This window comes from Abramis brama, assembly GCF_963993115.1.
Source record: "Abramis brama genome assembly, chromosome: 2".
NCBI lineage: Eukaryota > Metazoa > Chordata > Actinopteri > Cypriniformes > Leuciscidae > Abramis > Abramis brama.
In genome coordinates this window covers 51,086,926-51,103,706 of record NC_139964.1, presented here as the reverse complement: position 1 = coordinate 51,103,706, position 16,781 = coordinate 51,086,926, and the positions used below count along the sequence as shown (strand labels likewise).

The following is a 16,781-nucleotide window of genomic DNA, read 5'->3' as shown; positions in this document are numbered from 1 at the left end:
GGCTAGTTGTTAATTGTGAGCTAATGGCAGGTAGAATTGCCCACTTAGACAGTTTTTACGTGGCATTTAGGGGTTATCAAAAGAGACCTGGGTGAAAAAAAATAATAATATTTTTATCTCGATGAACAGTTGTTCAGGAAAAACTGTCTAAAGTAAATTGTGTGTGTGTTCACTGTTCTTACAATAAAAAATATTGTAAAATTGTATATTGACTCAGAATCAGAATATCCACAACTGATAATTTCACAGAAATAAATAAAAAATCAGATACTGTATGAATGTATAGTTTTGCTTGTGGATATCAAGTTAACATGATTAAACTCTGAATATCTTTCGAAGATTTAATACAACTAATTTGGAAAACTTCGGGAAAGTAAACGATTATTTGATCATCAAAAGCGTTCATTGGCCCGGTAACAGACAATGTTTCCTTCTGGACTGATAAAGACTGTGCACCTTTAAGGAAGTTGCACAGATTCAGCCAATCAGATTAATGCTTGCCAAATGAAGACAGTGCTTTCCAGTTTTGTGTGCAATATGCATCAGGCTGTCAGCGTACAGACTGTAGGCGGCCTGTCTGAACCTACTAATTTATAAACTAAGCCATAAACCTATGTCATGTGCTATACGTGATTGATTGCGGATCATGTCTGTTTTGCGCTACAGTAGCTGTGTGTCTCTTCACACTAACTTTCAATTCATTCTTTCCTCTGTTCAGTCTTGTTGCCTGTTTTTTGGCAAGTCATCTCACTTTATAGCCCTCCTTGGAAATGACTGTGAGTGCATGTCTGTGTGTGTCAGAGTCTGGCTATGTGCATTTCTATCTGTAAGTGTGTTTGTCTGTGCGTACTCATCTATTTTAAGGGTCGATCTTATTCGCTTTAAGCACCGTGTGTCTTTGTGTGTTTTTGCTGCGGGGTCCTCAGGGAAGGCTGTCCTCTGTGCCTGAGTGAAACACGTGGGCATTTCTGGAGTGTGCAGCACTGTGTGCCTCGTTATTATTTCATCATTCATTAAATATTCAAATGGAATGATGTAACCCCAGAAGCTCAACGATGATGTCATCGGCTGCGATGTTTGAGTGTGCAAGTGTTTGCGAGAGTGTGTCAGAGAAAGTGAGGGCATAAAACAGAGGGAGAGTGAGAGCTTGATGGTTTTGTACTTTGTGGAGGCAGAGTTCACTTTAGAACTTCGGCTTGTTTGATTGATGTGTGGTAAATCTCGCATGCTGACGTAAGAGTACAAAAATTGATTGGGTTTTTGTATTATTTTAACATTCTCCCAATATCAGTAGGCTTCAGAATGTCATTTTAGTAGTTCTCAAAACTCTGATGCTTAATAGGCTGCTCTGAACATGCTCTGTGTTCTGGTTCTAAAAACATTATTGATTAATCTCAAGCCTCATTAATCTAATGCACAGACAGCATTGGCGCCACTCTTCATTAATATGCGCAGTGAGTATTATATGTGCTGATTGTCATGCATAATGTCTGTTATACATGCACTAGTCGGCAATATTACTCAGTTTATTAATACGCCAGAAAATTGAGAGCAAAAGAGAGTGAGAAATGACTTTTTATCACTGAATTGTCGCTGAAAAAAGCAAATATGCATCATTTTATTTCATGACGTGTGTGCATATGTGTTTGTGTGTGTGTGTGTGTGTATTTGCACTGTAAGTTCTTTCGCTTCACTTTGTGTGAGACGTTCTGTTTGTTTTTCCCACATCTGTTTTTCCGGGCTGTTCTTTGTCTGCGTGTGTTTGCTAGATGCCCCCACACAATGACACTGTCTGCCAGACACACACACACACACACACACACACACACACACACACACACACACACACAGTCAAGGCTCAAGTTGATGGCTGGCAGGCCCGAATTGAAATATTTTATAACATTTAATGTATAAAGTATTTTTCTTGAGTGCAACACAATCTCACAATCTCACAATTGTGTTCTTATTTTTCTAATGTTTCTGATGTTCTGCTGTTTTCTATAGTATGTCACTGAGGTGCATTATTCCAGTTGTTTCAGAACTTGATAAATCCAGTAGGTTTTGCGAGCTGAAATCCACCCATGTTATAGCAGACTTTCTGCAAACAGTTTAAGGTCTGATGCACATCATATACTTTTTCTGGTGCCTCACAGCCATTGAAGTTTGCTCTTCTGAATGTACATAAACTGCACCGCTGTGAGTTTTGTGTATTTCATGTTGCTGCGTGTGTCTGTGTTTGCAGGCGTCTCAACAGGAATAATCTTCAGGTTCTTCCGGAGTTGCTGTTTCTGGGCACGACTAAACTCTTCAGACTGTGAGTCCTTTATCGTTTAGCCCCTCTCTTTCCTCTCCCTGTTTTTTTTTTTTCTCACCCCCTTTCTTTCTCTTTGTCTCCTCTTTACAGTTTCTCTCTTCGTTCCTCTTTTGTAGCCTTTTTTTCAAAATGGGACTTTTGTCTCTTTTCAAAAGTTTATTAATTAATGTAACTTTTACAAATGTATTTACTTATTTCAGGTGCATTTTCATGAATTCATTTTGCTGTGCTGTAGTTGGATTTGAGATCTTTCCTGCCAAGATGACTTTTTAATACATTTAAATGTTCCTATTTGGTTCTCTACTGTTCCACTTGATTTGAGATTCGGGTTTAATTAATTTTTTAATACCAAAAGATAGTGACATTAAATTCAGAGGTTAATAACAGCATAAACATAGCAAAATCTTAGGATCTGTGTTCTTAATCTTTCTCATTACCCCCAGACCGGAGTGTATGTGTGTGTATGTGTGTGTGCTTATAATTGAGTTATGCAGGACATCTAGGGATCAGCAGTAAGGGAGGTTCAGACCATGAACAGACTAAATTGAGTTTAAAGGAGATACACGCTTAAACATCTGCTGCTCAGAGAGAGTGAGAGGAAGTATAGCGAGCACTAACTGCTTTACCAGGAAAAACAACATTCTAACAGACTTTGCAGGAGGTTGATGGAGGAAATGTCTGTGTGTGTGTGTGTGTGTGTGTGTGTGTTTGCGCGCGTGTGTGCGTGTGTGTGTGTGTGTGTGCTGCTGCACATATCGCTCATGTTTCTGCCAGCATACAGCCACTGTTCATGTTCTAGACATGGTATGGTTGTGTGTGTGGTCTCCTAAAAATACTCTGGGAACTTCAGTCTCAACTATCATGTGTGTGTGTTTGTGAGACCTAAAGTAAAATGCTGGGCTTAAAATCAAGTCTTAAAGAAATACATGTACCAAGGAACCCTTTACTTGTTTTCTTTGTAAAAGCATCAGATTGCGGGTGTGTGTAGGGGTCAAGTTTTGCCTACATTATGGGGACCAAATGTCCCCTCAGGGATAATAAAAACTACATTGGGGGACCAGCCAATGGAAAACATCCTAAATAATGTTTTAATGAAAATGTAAAAATGCAGAATGGTTTGTGTGAGGGTTAGGGATAGTAAATATCACTAGCTCAATATAAAAAGCAATAGAAGTCAATGAAAAGTATGTGCGCAGTCACATATAGGGTTTTATGATTCTTAGGGAGGATTTTTCTGTTCTGTCTGTCAATTCAATTTCAACAAGATGGTAGCAGGTGTGTGAGAGAGAAAAAAAGACAACGAGGAAAAAAGAGGAAGCACTGCATAGTGTATAATACTTTCTGATAATATTATTTGATTTGATGTCACACACACACACACACACACACACACACACACACACACACACACACACACAGTGTTCACTCCTCATTAGATTATCTCTGCTCGTCTACATCTGTGGCTAACATGTGCAGCTTTTATCTGCCTGCCTCTTTCATCACTCTGTCTATCTCGTTTTGCTTTATTTTGCTCTTTTTCCTGTTCTCTCATCCCTTATTTCTTTTATGCTGCTTTCTTTCTTTCTTTCTTTCTTTCTTTCTTTCTTTCTTTCTTTCTTTCTTTCTTTCTTTCTTTCTTTGGGTTTCGTCTCTGTGCGTCCTCTCCCTCTGTCCCTCTGATCAGGTTTGACGTTAATGTGTTTGGATGGAGTGTGTGTGTTTTTTTTTTTTTTTTTTTTTTTTTTTTTTTGGAGGGGGATGGTCTGGTAGCGGGTGACAGAACCTTCTAGAGCTTGTTTTGTTCATCTTGCCGGGTGCCCTAGTGACCCCGGCTTCTGCTGTACGTGTGTGTGCGTGTATATGTTTGTGTGTGTGTCTGTGTGAATATGAGTTATGGTTACACGCATACGGCCGCTGCCACAGTAGCGGCTGAAGTATTTCTGCCTTTTGTCTCCTCAGAGGCCGGGCCTGTTTGAAAACCTTTGAATAACATTGGTTATGTTGGAGAGAACGTTCAGATAACATTTCTCACGGACAGCAGGTCGGTCACAGCTGTGTCTGTTTGGATAGAAAGAAAGTGGGAAAGGAAGAAGAAAGGGACTTGAAGGGGTGAGAAAGAAAGTAAAATGAGAAGCATGAGAGAGAGAGAGAGAGAGAGAGAGAGAGAGATAGATTGGTCAGATTTTTGAGAGTCCATTAAGAACTCTGTAAAAACCCAACAGTAGTTTGAAAATGAGAGTGGTACACCAATAAAAAAACAGATGGCATGAGAAAAAAACATAGAAAGAGAGAGTGTTTAGATTAGATAATATCTCGGAATTAAAGGCAAGACACAGGTGAATAAGGATAACTAACAGATATCACTATACTTCCCTAGGTGACTAATACATTAAGACAATTGCTTTGTATAAATTTTTTTCTGAAATTGAAAAAAAAAAAAAAACATTTTCACCATGTTTTTTGGGAATAAAATCTTATATATGAATCAGGAAAATTATATATGAACAAACTCCTCTCTAAAAACCTTCAGAGTATAGATATGAATAAAACAGGAAAGTTTGGTGAATGTGCAACTGAAGTGGCAAAAAAATTCATTTTGAGAAAACAGCCTTTAAATATATGTAAAAATGTATTGAAGTCTACAGACACAACTAGATAAAGTGTAATAAAAATAAACACTTAAATGTGTATGTTTGAAGTTTTCTGTCCAATATTCTGAAAGAAGACATGTTATGGAAGCAATATAGCCCAAAATCTTAAAATTGACCAGTGCACGAAAAAATAATTGTTGTGCTTGTTGTGTCTTGTCTTAATTGTAATTTTGTAGATGCTGGGGTGGATGGGGGGTGCGGATCATTACTTGTTTTTTTATTTTTTATGTTCTGAATCAAGCTGGCGCAAGCATATCTGTTGGTGCAAATGCCGCTCATAGTTGCTACAGTTACTGTTGTCATGTCATGTAGCCATCATCCCTCATCCAGTAATCATTAGTGCTGTTTCACACTGTGCAAAAGTGAGTTTGTGGGTGTTTCTGACCACCAAAGGAATTTCTTCAGTTTGTGACGTCTCTGTGTGGCCTTTATTTAGCCTGTCACTGGTTATTAAGTCAAATCAAATGCCTTACAATGGTAATTGTCTGTGTTATTTTTTTAATTTATTTTTATTATAAGATGTTGACAGATATTGATCAATATTCTTAAATGTGTGGATGAAGAGATGACAAATGTGGCATCACTTTCCACAGATGAAGTGTCTTAATTTTTTTTTTTTTTAGTTAAAGGGATCGTTCACTCAAAAATGAAAGTTAATTTACTCATCTCCATGTAATTCCAAACGTGTATGACTTTATTCCTTCTGCAGAACACAAAAGAAGATATTCTGAGGTACTATCAAAACATCGTTTTCTTTGTTGTAGCATCCTGACCAGCCCGATCAAAGAACATTGACTCAACCAATGGTGTGAGTTTGGAGCGGGACTATCTGTTTGACAGACCAATGACAGATGAGGGGAGTGTTTGGGAAGCCTGTTTGAAATTAAACGTCATATTTGTAATTCTGTTATGTTTTGCATTTATATTTGTAATAGTAGCGCTGAAATTACAGCTTTAACCTCAGATCATGAATTAAAATGATCAGGCCTTCTTGTGTTACAGCGCTTGCAAGCCAAAGCAAAACATTATAAAGTCTCTGGGAACACTGACGTTATGTTATGAGAACAGCTTTGTGAGAAGATTAGAAACTTAAACACAAAGTGAGAGGTTGAATATGTGAATATGCCAGCAGACGTCTTCATATTCCTGTCATGTCTGTTAGCGGTGGCTTTGGGTTCACACACGCTTAGCTGATTTTAAATATGGCTTTGAATGTGTGGTTTTCTTGAGAAATGTGCCACGAGTTTTCGGGGTGAAAAATCATAGTGGTTTTCTTGCTTAATCCGCACACCAAACCCTAGACAAGCCAAACTGTTTGCCATCTCAGAGTGTGTGTCTGCGTGTGTGTGTTTACCGAGCTCGGCGTTTCCTAGGTCACAGTGCTGTAGAGAGTTTGGCTTTTGTCTGCGGAGTGGACGCTTAACCCCAGTCCTCTCAGCTCACAAGACACACACATAAAGACACACAACATACACACACACACACACACACACACACACACACTTGCTAAGCCTTGTCTGTTCACACGAGTTGGTGGGAACAGTTTTGAAATTAAAGACGGATACAATGGAGTAAAGTGTTGCCTGCCTGTCTGTTAAAGTATAGCGTTATTAGGTGCGAGTGTATATGTTTGTGTTTGGGGGGGGGGGGGGGGGGGGGTAATTTCATTCATAATCAGATTTTAATGAAGACAGGAAAAGAGTTTATAGCCTGTTGTCATAGTGACAATGACTCATAATGGAAAAACCTCAAGCTTGTAGACATGTGTGCACATGTATGTCAGAGTCTGTGTGGTTTCTTGTGTTGTGTGTTTATATGCATGCTGTGCATTTCAGGCATTTTCATGCCTTCTCTTATATAAGTCATCAGAAGATCAGAAATAAAATATTTCACAGAGGAGATTTCTTCAGTCGTTAAAAACGTGATTTCGGATCACAGCTTTTAGTGGAATAAGTAAATGATCTGTTGAAGCTGCTTACTATGCTGTCTTAAAATATGCAAATGAGAATATTTAAGCAAGATGCAACAGGTAATGGCAGCCTAAATCTGTTGCAAACTTCTTGCAAGCAGTCAGTATTTTGAGGAATTGTTTGTGAATTTTAATGCAGCTAGCTGCAGATATTATAGATGTCTTGGTATTGCATTGAAGTTATTGTGTTGTTTCAGAATAAAATGTAAAATATTTTAAATAGGACTTAAAAAAATTAAAAAGAATTAAAAAATAAATGTCTTTGAATTATCTTCAGTTGGCTTTATATTAATATATGTAGTGAGTTAATTGACATGTCATGTAATTATAATTGATTGACAGCCTAAATAATATTAACATTACATGCATTGCAAAGAAAGAAAACTAAGCTAACTGATACCAAAATCATGTTTTATTAACATTCTTCTGTTTTTAGTCATGCAAATATAACTCAAACATGTCAGGAAATTCAGTTAGATTATTATTTTTTGCCTGCAGGCTGTTTGAATAAGCTCGTTCACATTCTATGCACACACAATGATTTGTATTTTTTGGGTCCAGATGCATTTAGTAATGTATTAGTGTATGTTTTTGTTTATGGCATAATAACATTCAGAATATAATGGTATTCTGGTAATACAAAATTGTTTAAATACAGTGTTATGAATGGACAGATAAAGCTACATGAATATCTATGAAACTAGAATAATCACAGTAGTACAGAGTTTGTATGTAGATTGTATGTTTGCTTACAGCTGTTTGTAGTTATTAATTGTGATTTTTTTTTTTTTTTTTTTTGCTTTTATGATTGAGTTTATTTGGTATAGGTGAGAGAATGAAAGAGGGTTTTTGGCAAACACACACACACACACACACACACACACGCACACCTGAGCGGTACTCAGGAGAGAGTCTCAGACAAACAGTCTCCAGGCCAGGCACTGAGCCATCCACAATTATAAGAAAAAACACCTGCGTGTGTGTGAGTGTGTGTGGGATTCACAAGACTGTCTTTTATCAGTTGACCACATAGTTATGACCTTTGACCATTAAACTCTTAGTGTTCAGAACCAGTTGATAAGTGATTTTGTCTGAACAGCTCAATATATGTTTTTGATGAGTTTCAGTATTTGTGGATTCTTTAAAACAGTTTTCAGACTGAAATCTGAGATTTTGAACTCATGAAAATGTTTTGAAAGCCTCATTAGCTGCGTTTCCATTACCCTTCAAATTGCTCAATTTGAAATTGCGAATTGAAAATACGCCGAATGGAAACATCAATTTCGCAAAAACTCCCATATATTGCAAACTGTTTTTACGCTTGCATGATGTGGTTTTCAGGCAGTTCGAAAAAGGAATATTTCAAAACAGTTTTTGCACGTTTACAGGTCACCTGGCCTACGTCAAAGTCGATCGTTCTTTAAAGATGACACGGTATGTTTGGACAGAAGACGAGACAGAGTTCTTTATTAAACTCATAAAAAACAAAAGAATTACAGGAATACTGGATTCTAAACAACAAAAAAGTGCTCTAGATTTGGGAATCACACCACACAGCAGCATCATCAATCTCTATTGCTTATTTGACCTGTCAGACTGCACCACGCGGGGCTTATATTCCTGTCCAAACACACACACGTGAGCACGCACACACACTGCTGGGTTTTAAAGATGTCCTTTTCAGATTGAGCATGCCACTTTTTAAAATTGTCTTAGGTAGCCGAATGTGTGGTTGTGTGTTTGTGCCTGAGATTGTTTACGTGTGAGCGAGTGTCTTAGTGACGGGTAACAAGAAGTGGGCAATTTCTCGTTAGCATGTAACTGAAACTCCAGCCGTATCCTAGCAACCACACTGGCCACTCCATGGTCTTTAGTTTCACCTTCACAACAGCACGGCAACTAGAACACAATATCACCACGGCTACTGAGCACCACACCACTGGAAGCACTTGAATTAAATAATTAAGGCTCTTGATTAGTGTTATATCAGCTAATCTGTTACATTTAGGGTGTCAGGTATCGACTTCCTTTACTAGCAAATCAGTGTAAGGAATCAGCGTTACATTTCCATTGAAATGTGGAAAGTGGTCCAAAGGAGAATTATCACTGAAAACTAGAAATATGTAAAGCTATTTCCGTACACTTTGTTATTAAGAGTATGAATGGTGTCTTTTGAGTACAACAACATCAACAAAATATTGTGATTGTACACGGTGTACAAATTTTACAATAACTTTTAGAGGGGTTAACTTTTCGGGAAGTGTTGATGTTTTTTTCCTTGTTTTTTTTTCATTTGTCCATCCCATAATAATCATAACGGAAAGTACTTGAGCAACCTACTGTTGGCTCAATGTGAAAATATGTACTTTGACTAAAGTATACTTCAGCTTAGCATATGCAAGCTGAACACGTAACCTTTAAAAGTATACTCCATTTTATATACATGCACGAACGCAGGCATCGACATCAGTAAGTTTCATCCGTGTCCTGTGTCTTCGCTATTTCTCTCCAGATATTATGACCGAAAAAATGACTTGTTTAAACTAGAGATGCATGTTTCTCATAATCCCCTCATTGTCAGATTTGGTGTTCTGTCCCCTCCGTTTCTTTTACGACTGAAACAATGGCCTGGGCCAGCCTTGTGGACATACCAATTAGTGCAAAAAATATTAAGACGCATGTGCTAGTTGAGTGTTCAGAGTACGCATGGTACGCAGTGTACGCAGGGCGAAAGTATAAACAAGGCTTAAGTGGAAGAGTATGCTGAAGGATGTTAAATGCCTCAGAGGGTACGCCACCCAAGTTTACAAGTTTGGGTATGTTTAAAAACCCAAGTATACATTGGTCTTAACTTGTAATCTAACTTTTGTGGTTATTGCAATGTATTGAAGATCCTATTGAAACAAATACAGATTTAAGGCCCACCATCCTTTTGTTTTGACTTTCCTTCTCAACCGTTAATTAGAAGCTTCAAATCCTCTACAATTCAGACTCAGATATTGTTAATATGATTGCTGTGAGTTCATTTGGGGTTTATTATGCAGCTGCGTGGGGTGTGAACTCTGGAAGGTGGACTCCATCTTGGCTCCACTTGCTCAGTCGCACAGTCGTCTATTCTGAGTGAAAGCGTGGGAGTGTAATTGCTCTGAAGTGGACTCCATTTTGGCTCTGGTCACACAGTGGCACAGTAGGCCATTCTGAGGGAATAGAACTGAGTTCAGCAGCGCTGGAGTGGAATTGTCAGCATTCTTCAGCACTGCTGTCATCTTTAACCTCCTAACAGAGCCTCTTCACTTTGAGTTCTCACACTCACAGTCACACAAACAAGTGAATATAAACAAAGAAGGATTGACACACACCAGACACAAGAGGTGTAAAAAGCAAACATTGCTTGAAAATTACACATGGAGACTGTGTATGAGATTGACAGGGTGAGGGTGACACAAAAGTAAAAGTGTATGTGTGTTCACGTGTATGCGTATATGTAATTCAGTAATAACAGGCTTCAGCCACAGCTCTGTCATTATTTAATTACCGCTTCCTTCCATCTCCGTGGCAACGTAATGTTTCCCTGATTGGTGTACGGTTGCCGAGTCACTTCCTCACTCCCTGACCTTAGAAGAGTGAGGTGAGGCAGTGGCTGTATCTACAAACCTAGCAGGCTGCCTACCTAGACAGCATTTTTGGACATCGTAGATACCTACAAATGTTGTCTAGGAAGGTTGCGCTAAGTATTGAGACACAAACGGAGAAAGAGGAGACATTGGGATGACTGAATCACAGACTTCCTATGGTCAACCAAGACTGGATGCAAACACACACTCACGCCCTCTGTGGTGTTTAGTTTGTCAGGTTTTCAAGTTTGTCAAACACAGCAGTGAGTAGTTTCGGTGGTGTGTGAGAATTTGTGTGTGGGTGTTTGTGGAAGTGTGTGTGTGCACTGTATAGTATGTGTTTTGCTGGTTTGGCCTTTTTCTTGACCAGAGTCTATTTTTCTTTGCTCAGAGAAAATGTTGTTTAAATAGACCAAACCTTTTTCTCAGTATGTTCTTGTAAATATGTCTCATTTAGCTTTTTAAACTGTGTCATATAAAGCCATATGAAAACACACAAGCCTGATAATCATATGTAAGATAATAAATGATCAAATACAACATAAATTAACATTTAGATACTGTTTTGCTTTTCTTGTACTGTTACTTATGAGGATGTTACATTGTGTAGTACCACCTCTATGTCCTCCTGGGAAATTCCTACTTGCAAGTCGTAATTACAATCTGGTGTGCATTCAAGTGACTTTGGTCAGAATAAAATCAACAATGGACAGTTTCATATTTCTTTCTATCTCTTTTTCTTTTACTTCCAGACAAGGATAGGACACTTTTACAGCCTGTAGAACCAAATGAAATGATCAAATGTGTAATTGATTGAGTCGAAAACGTTGAGTTCTGAGCATATAAAGTCGTATTTACAAGTGAGAAACTCAAAATTCTAGATGCGCAAGTTGACTAATTGTGATATTGGAAGGGCCATGTCGATTCAAAACATGGTGGAAACACTGATCTAAAATAAAGATAATGTATCTATATGAGTGAGCAAAAAGTGGAGTTCTTTTGTTTTATTTAGGCTATCCATGTTATGTTTCCGACTTGAATGCGTGACGTGTAATAACGAAACAACCGACTCTGGTTTCCCACATACACTTTCTGTCACAGAGAATGATGAGAAATGTAGTTTAAGCCTTTTCTTAACCTGGTTAAATGAGTAGTATTGTCTTGCAAGTTTTACGTCTGACCTTGATCTACAGCTAAATGTATACAAATTAAATTTTATAGCCAACATTCACAATGACAACTGAATTTCAGTTGGCTTCTGCTGCAATTCTTTAATTGATTTAGAAATATCATATTATCCATTTTATCCATTTCGTAAATACTACAACATGAGTTGAAGGTATGATACAGTGAGGTGAATGAAAAAGGGGGGTCAGAAAGGGCTCATAGGACTCTTTCATTAGAGAGTGTGTCATGTTTATGGGTCAGACTTGCCCAGTTTGAATAGGTCATGTCTAAGTGGCATTGTGTGAGACACACAGAATGGTGCAGAGCTTTTTGTCCTTCTACAGCACCCATAATCACCACCCATTCTGATACACAAAGATCTGAGTTCTCACAGAGTTTTATTCGCAGAGGAATGTCTGCCACCCTGTGTGTGTATATGTATGTATATGTATGTATGTATGTATGTATGTATATGTGTGTGTGTGTGTGTGTGTGTCTTGGATGCTGCACAAATCAGGATCTGTTTGAAAGGGTTGAGTCTTTGAATGAAAGCTTAGTGTTGTTCTCTGGCTTACACAGTTGATCCTGTTCAGTGTATGCCCTCTAATCGGCTTTTGCTAATGTGAATTCTCTAACAATCACCCTCACTCTGTTTCTCCTTTCTCCCTCTGTGTCTTAACCCTTCTCTTTCAACCACTAACAACCATCACATCTTTTATTTTACTTGGTTAATCGGTCCGTTGTTTTAGCCAATTAACTGCTGACATGAGGGCAGCAGGGTGTGGAAGTTGTCTCTCTCTCTCTGCGTCTGTATACTGTTTTACTAGGTAGTCTCTAGTCACAAACACAAGACCTCCATATGTTCCTTTAAAGGGTTTTTCCTTTATACTTGGGAGGTTATGTTAGTGTGTGTTAAGTTGTAAATTCCTGCGTTTAGCCAGTGTGTGTAAAGTGTCCAGAGGTTAAGTGAGCAAAGGTGAGATGTCCTTAGGGTCACTGGTGAAAGTTGTATGGTGGCTTAACACTGAGCACCTGGGCTTAGCCCTGACTGATAAGGACCACACCTTGTGTGTATGTGCATGTGTGTCTCATTAAACTGTTATTAAAGGATATAAATAAATTAATAGTACTTTTGACAAATGTTTAAAGTCATGTACATTCATATTGTAGACGTAAATGAGAAAAAGCTGTTTTATTCTACATGGAGCGTAGGGGGCCGCCATTTTGAAATCACACCACCAGCTGTCAACTGGGTCTGGCAATTCAACTTGTTGTTAAAAAGTTAATTTCTCTCAAAATACTAATAGTAATAAGCAACCACACCACTGAGTGTTTCCAGGCTAATGGCCTATTCACACCAAGTGTGAAACGGAAATCCCAAATTAATTGCTGATGAGTGCTATTCACACAAATATTTGTAGGTTTAAATGATTACCAATTTCAGTCCTGTACAACAGCTAGCACTCACCAAATGTACTCCAGTACAACATGCAGTATGACATGCAATTTTTAGCTCAGGGCTGTGAACATTTAAACACAATTTTTAACCAAATACTGTATGTTTAACGTTTTCAATTTATTTAGCTAATCTGCAAGCTAGCTGTTTCATTTTGCTTTGTCTGATTTTGACTGTTTTGATCCTGATTATTAAGAGTTTTTAATTAATTTATGAAATGAAACTTGTGTGAGATGAGAAGTCATTTGCTGTTTTTTTGCTAACGACTTTGTTAAATATGTAAGATTAAGTCATAAAGTGATGGGGAAAGCTGTTTAATTAGGGGAATTTTGTTTACTTCTTGCAGGGTTGCAATGTATACAGTTCAAACAATGCATGGAAATTTGGAAAGGGATTTAATCCAACAATGTTCTTGATGTTATTGATGTGTGTAGAATGTGTGTTTGTGAGTGTGTGTGTGTGTATATATATATATATATATATATATATATATATATATATATATATGTATATGTATATATATATTAGAAAAAACAAAACAAAAAGTGAAACATAAGCAAAAACTTACTGAGAGCACATAACAAGCTGTTGCAGACAAATCACAAAGCTTTAACATTTGTAAGCTCATTTGGTTTCTCAGTGGAGCTTATCATCTCATCACATTCTCATAAAAATGCTTCACGAAAAAGGCTTACTTTTTACGTTTCTTGGAACACTCGAGCGGCTCACTCTTGAATTTTTTCTTATAGCTTTTAAATCAAAGGCAAAATGAGTCGTTTACTAAGTCATGTCTCATGGCCCCCTGCTCAGGGCCCTGCACAAGTACAGTGAGGCATTATATCATCATAAAACAGCATCATAATGGCCACCTAAAGAGAGAGCGAGGAGGAGGAGAGAGATTGTTTTGAAAGAGGGGATATTACCAAATATTTCCTGAAGACCACCCATAGCCTGAAAAGCTGATCCTCTTCTTAGTCTCTGGGGCTCTAAACCTGCCCATTTATGATCAGGCACGGTGGGAGGCAGACATGTACAGTGACACTTGATTATGAGTCTGTCAGCTCTGTTACTGGCTTCCTGGGTGTGTGTGTGTGTGTGTGTGTGTGTGTGTGTGTGTCTATAACAGTAGCTTAAAGGATGATGTAAGCGGGCTTCCTAATTGCAGGGTGATACAAGGGTGTGTCAGATCTCGTTGCCTCAGGGAGCGCTAGATTTGTGTGTGTGTGTGTCCTCAGGTAACAGAATGATATAAAGACCCTTTGGTATGTCTTTCTGGAGGTGTTTGCTTGGATACCAGATAAATGTTGGCTTTTTTTCTCACTTCAACATCCTTTCACTCCTTAAATAACTGCTACAGAGCTGCCGCTACACCTGATGAAAATGAGACGCCTGAATTTAACAAGTCAAAAGAGAACCAGGGAGATTTATATTGACCTTTTTTCCTTTGGGCTCTGAGGATACGGGGTTATAATTAGTTTTTGGAAAATTTTACTTTTTTTATTATTATTTTTTACTCAAGCTGCCGGCTGAATTAAAGGCTTACCTTTAGGGAAAAGTGATATATCTGGCAATTACTCACTTTCAGTCTTATAAATTTGTATAATTCATTCGACAGTGTGTGGTCTTCCTTGGTTCTCACAGATAGGTTAGTGTTAAAAAAGGCATATTCTGTTGGCACATTAAATGAATTAAAAACAGAAATGAACAACAAATGAGTAGTTTATTTTCTTAAAAATATATCTTTATTTTATTGATCTCTTATTGAAATATAGAATATATGAAACTTGTAAAGATTGTATGTTCTTGCATGTAGTTTGCTATAATTTCCCCCTGAAGTTGTCCCCAAAATGGCCATGTCTGGTAAGTATTTCTAAATTTTAAATAAATAAATACATTTAATTAGCTTTATATAAAAACATCAGTCTATGATACGTCATCATTTAGAGTTCTGTGTGAGTGTGTGTGTGTGTGTGTGTGTGTGTGTGTGTGTGTGTGTGTGTGTGAGAGAGAGAGAGAGAGAGATTGCAGGAATGTGCATTTAAAAAGGGGGTAGGAGGAGAGAAGAGGAGAATGACACCACTCTACCTGTTGAAACAAAGCACAAATGTAATAAGGCTCTCCTGATTTTTGTCTTGTGTGTGTGTGTGGAGGGGGTTAACATGAAAAGTTCAAAAGTTCACTTGTAAAAGGGTTTCTGCATGTTTTTATGATTCATTGCATTGTTATGCTGCTGCGGTGTTTGCACACAAACACACAAACACAGACACAAACACACACAAACACACACATTCCCACATAATAAACACAATTTCAAATGACCCAAACAGCTTCAAATGACTGTGAAGAGTAAATGATGTTTCATTGGTATAATATTATACAAAAATGATGTCTGATGTTCATTTTATGTTATCTTTTTTCCATCTCTTCATGGAGGTTGAGGGGGTGAGGGGCAGGGAAAGGGGCGATGAGTTTGACGGGGCGGCAGCGGTAAACGAGTGTGACTGCAGTGAGAGTGACGTGCTAAGCAGAGGGGTGGAGACGCTTGTCTTTTCAGAATGAAGGGAATCACCATGGCAGCAATTAAAAGCCTGAGGCTCCCCGCGCTGGGTCAGTGTGCACAGGGAGATGAAAGTGTGTTTGTGCATGCATGTATGTGTGTGTCAGAGAGTAAGTGAACTCCCCAAAAGCCGTTACTCAGCAGGGGGGAGAGAGAAATGAACTAATGAACTTTTAGAGGAGCAAATCTTTGAGAGAAGGACAGGTGTCAGCTGCAAAGAGGTGATGAACTGATTAAACTGAACTGTAATAGTTATGAGTGAGAATACCTGCTTTTATTTACTGGCTTGTGCATCAGTTGTTACCATATGGAGTTAAGGATTAAAGATGACATGGACAACATTCACAACTGATTATTTACTCGCCTTCATGTCTCTTATTGAACCGTTAATAGTGACCAGGGGCTGTCAAGCTCCGAAAAGGGGAGAAAACCCCCCACCAAAAAACACAATAAAAGTTTCATAAAACTATGTCTCAAGAACTGTAATAAGAAATTATTTTAAGAAAGAAATTATTATTATTTTATTTTATTATAAATGATTATTTTCTATATTTCTCTCTCTCTCTCTCTCTTTCTCTCTGTCTCTCTCTCTCTCTCTCTCTCTCTCTCTGTATATATGTATATATATATTAATGGGCCATTAGTCTTTGGAGTTGTAACTGTTCATACACACTCACACACCCTCTTGTACACAAGGCACAGTCACCCGCAGCTGTACCTGTATTGTTTTTTCCAGTGAGGTGGAAATTGCTACGATGGTCTTGACATGGTTGTTGAACATGCATTTATGGAATGTGTCTTTATGCAAGTCTACAATGCTATATCAGGCATAGAAATCAGTAGTTTAGATAAGCCTGTGTGTGTGTGTGTGTGTGTGTGTGTGTGTGTGTGTGTGTGTGTGTGTGTGTGTGTGTGTGTGTGTGTGTGTGAGTGAGAGAGAGAGAGAGAGAGAGAGAGAGAGAGAGAGAGAGAAAGCAACAGAGAGAGTTACAGGGATAGTTGACCCAAAAAAAATATATTCATTTGCTTACCCTCATGTTGATCTAAACCTTT

The 16,781-nt window shown here is 38.1% G+C and overlaps 1 protein-coding gene across 13 annotated transcripts in view; it reads left to right on the top strand.

Annotated features, from left to right (window-relative positions):
* Window positions 1-16,781, top strand: part of slit2 (slit homolog 2) — a 76,043-nt gene that overhangs the window by 6,780 nt on the left and 52,482 nt on the right. For all 13 annotated transcript variants that reach the window (XM_084104327.1, XM_084104329.1, XM_084104322.1 and 10 more), the window contains exon 4: window positions 2,243-2,314. In XM_084104327.1, coding sequence (XP_083960453.1) covers window positions 2,243-2,314 — 72 coding nt within the window. The remainder of the gene's footprint in view (window positions 1-2,242; window positions 2,315-16,781) is intronic.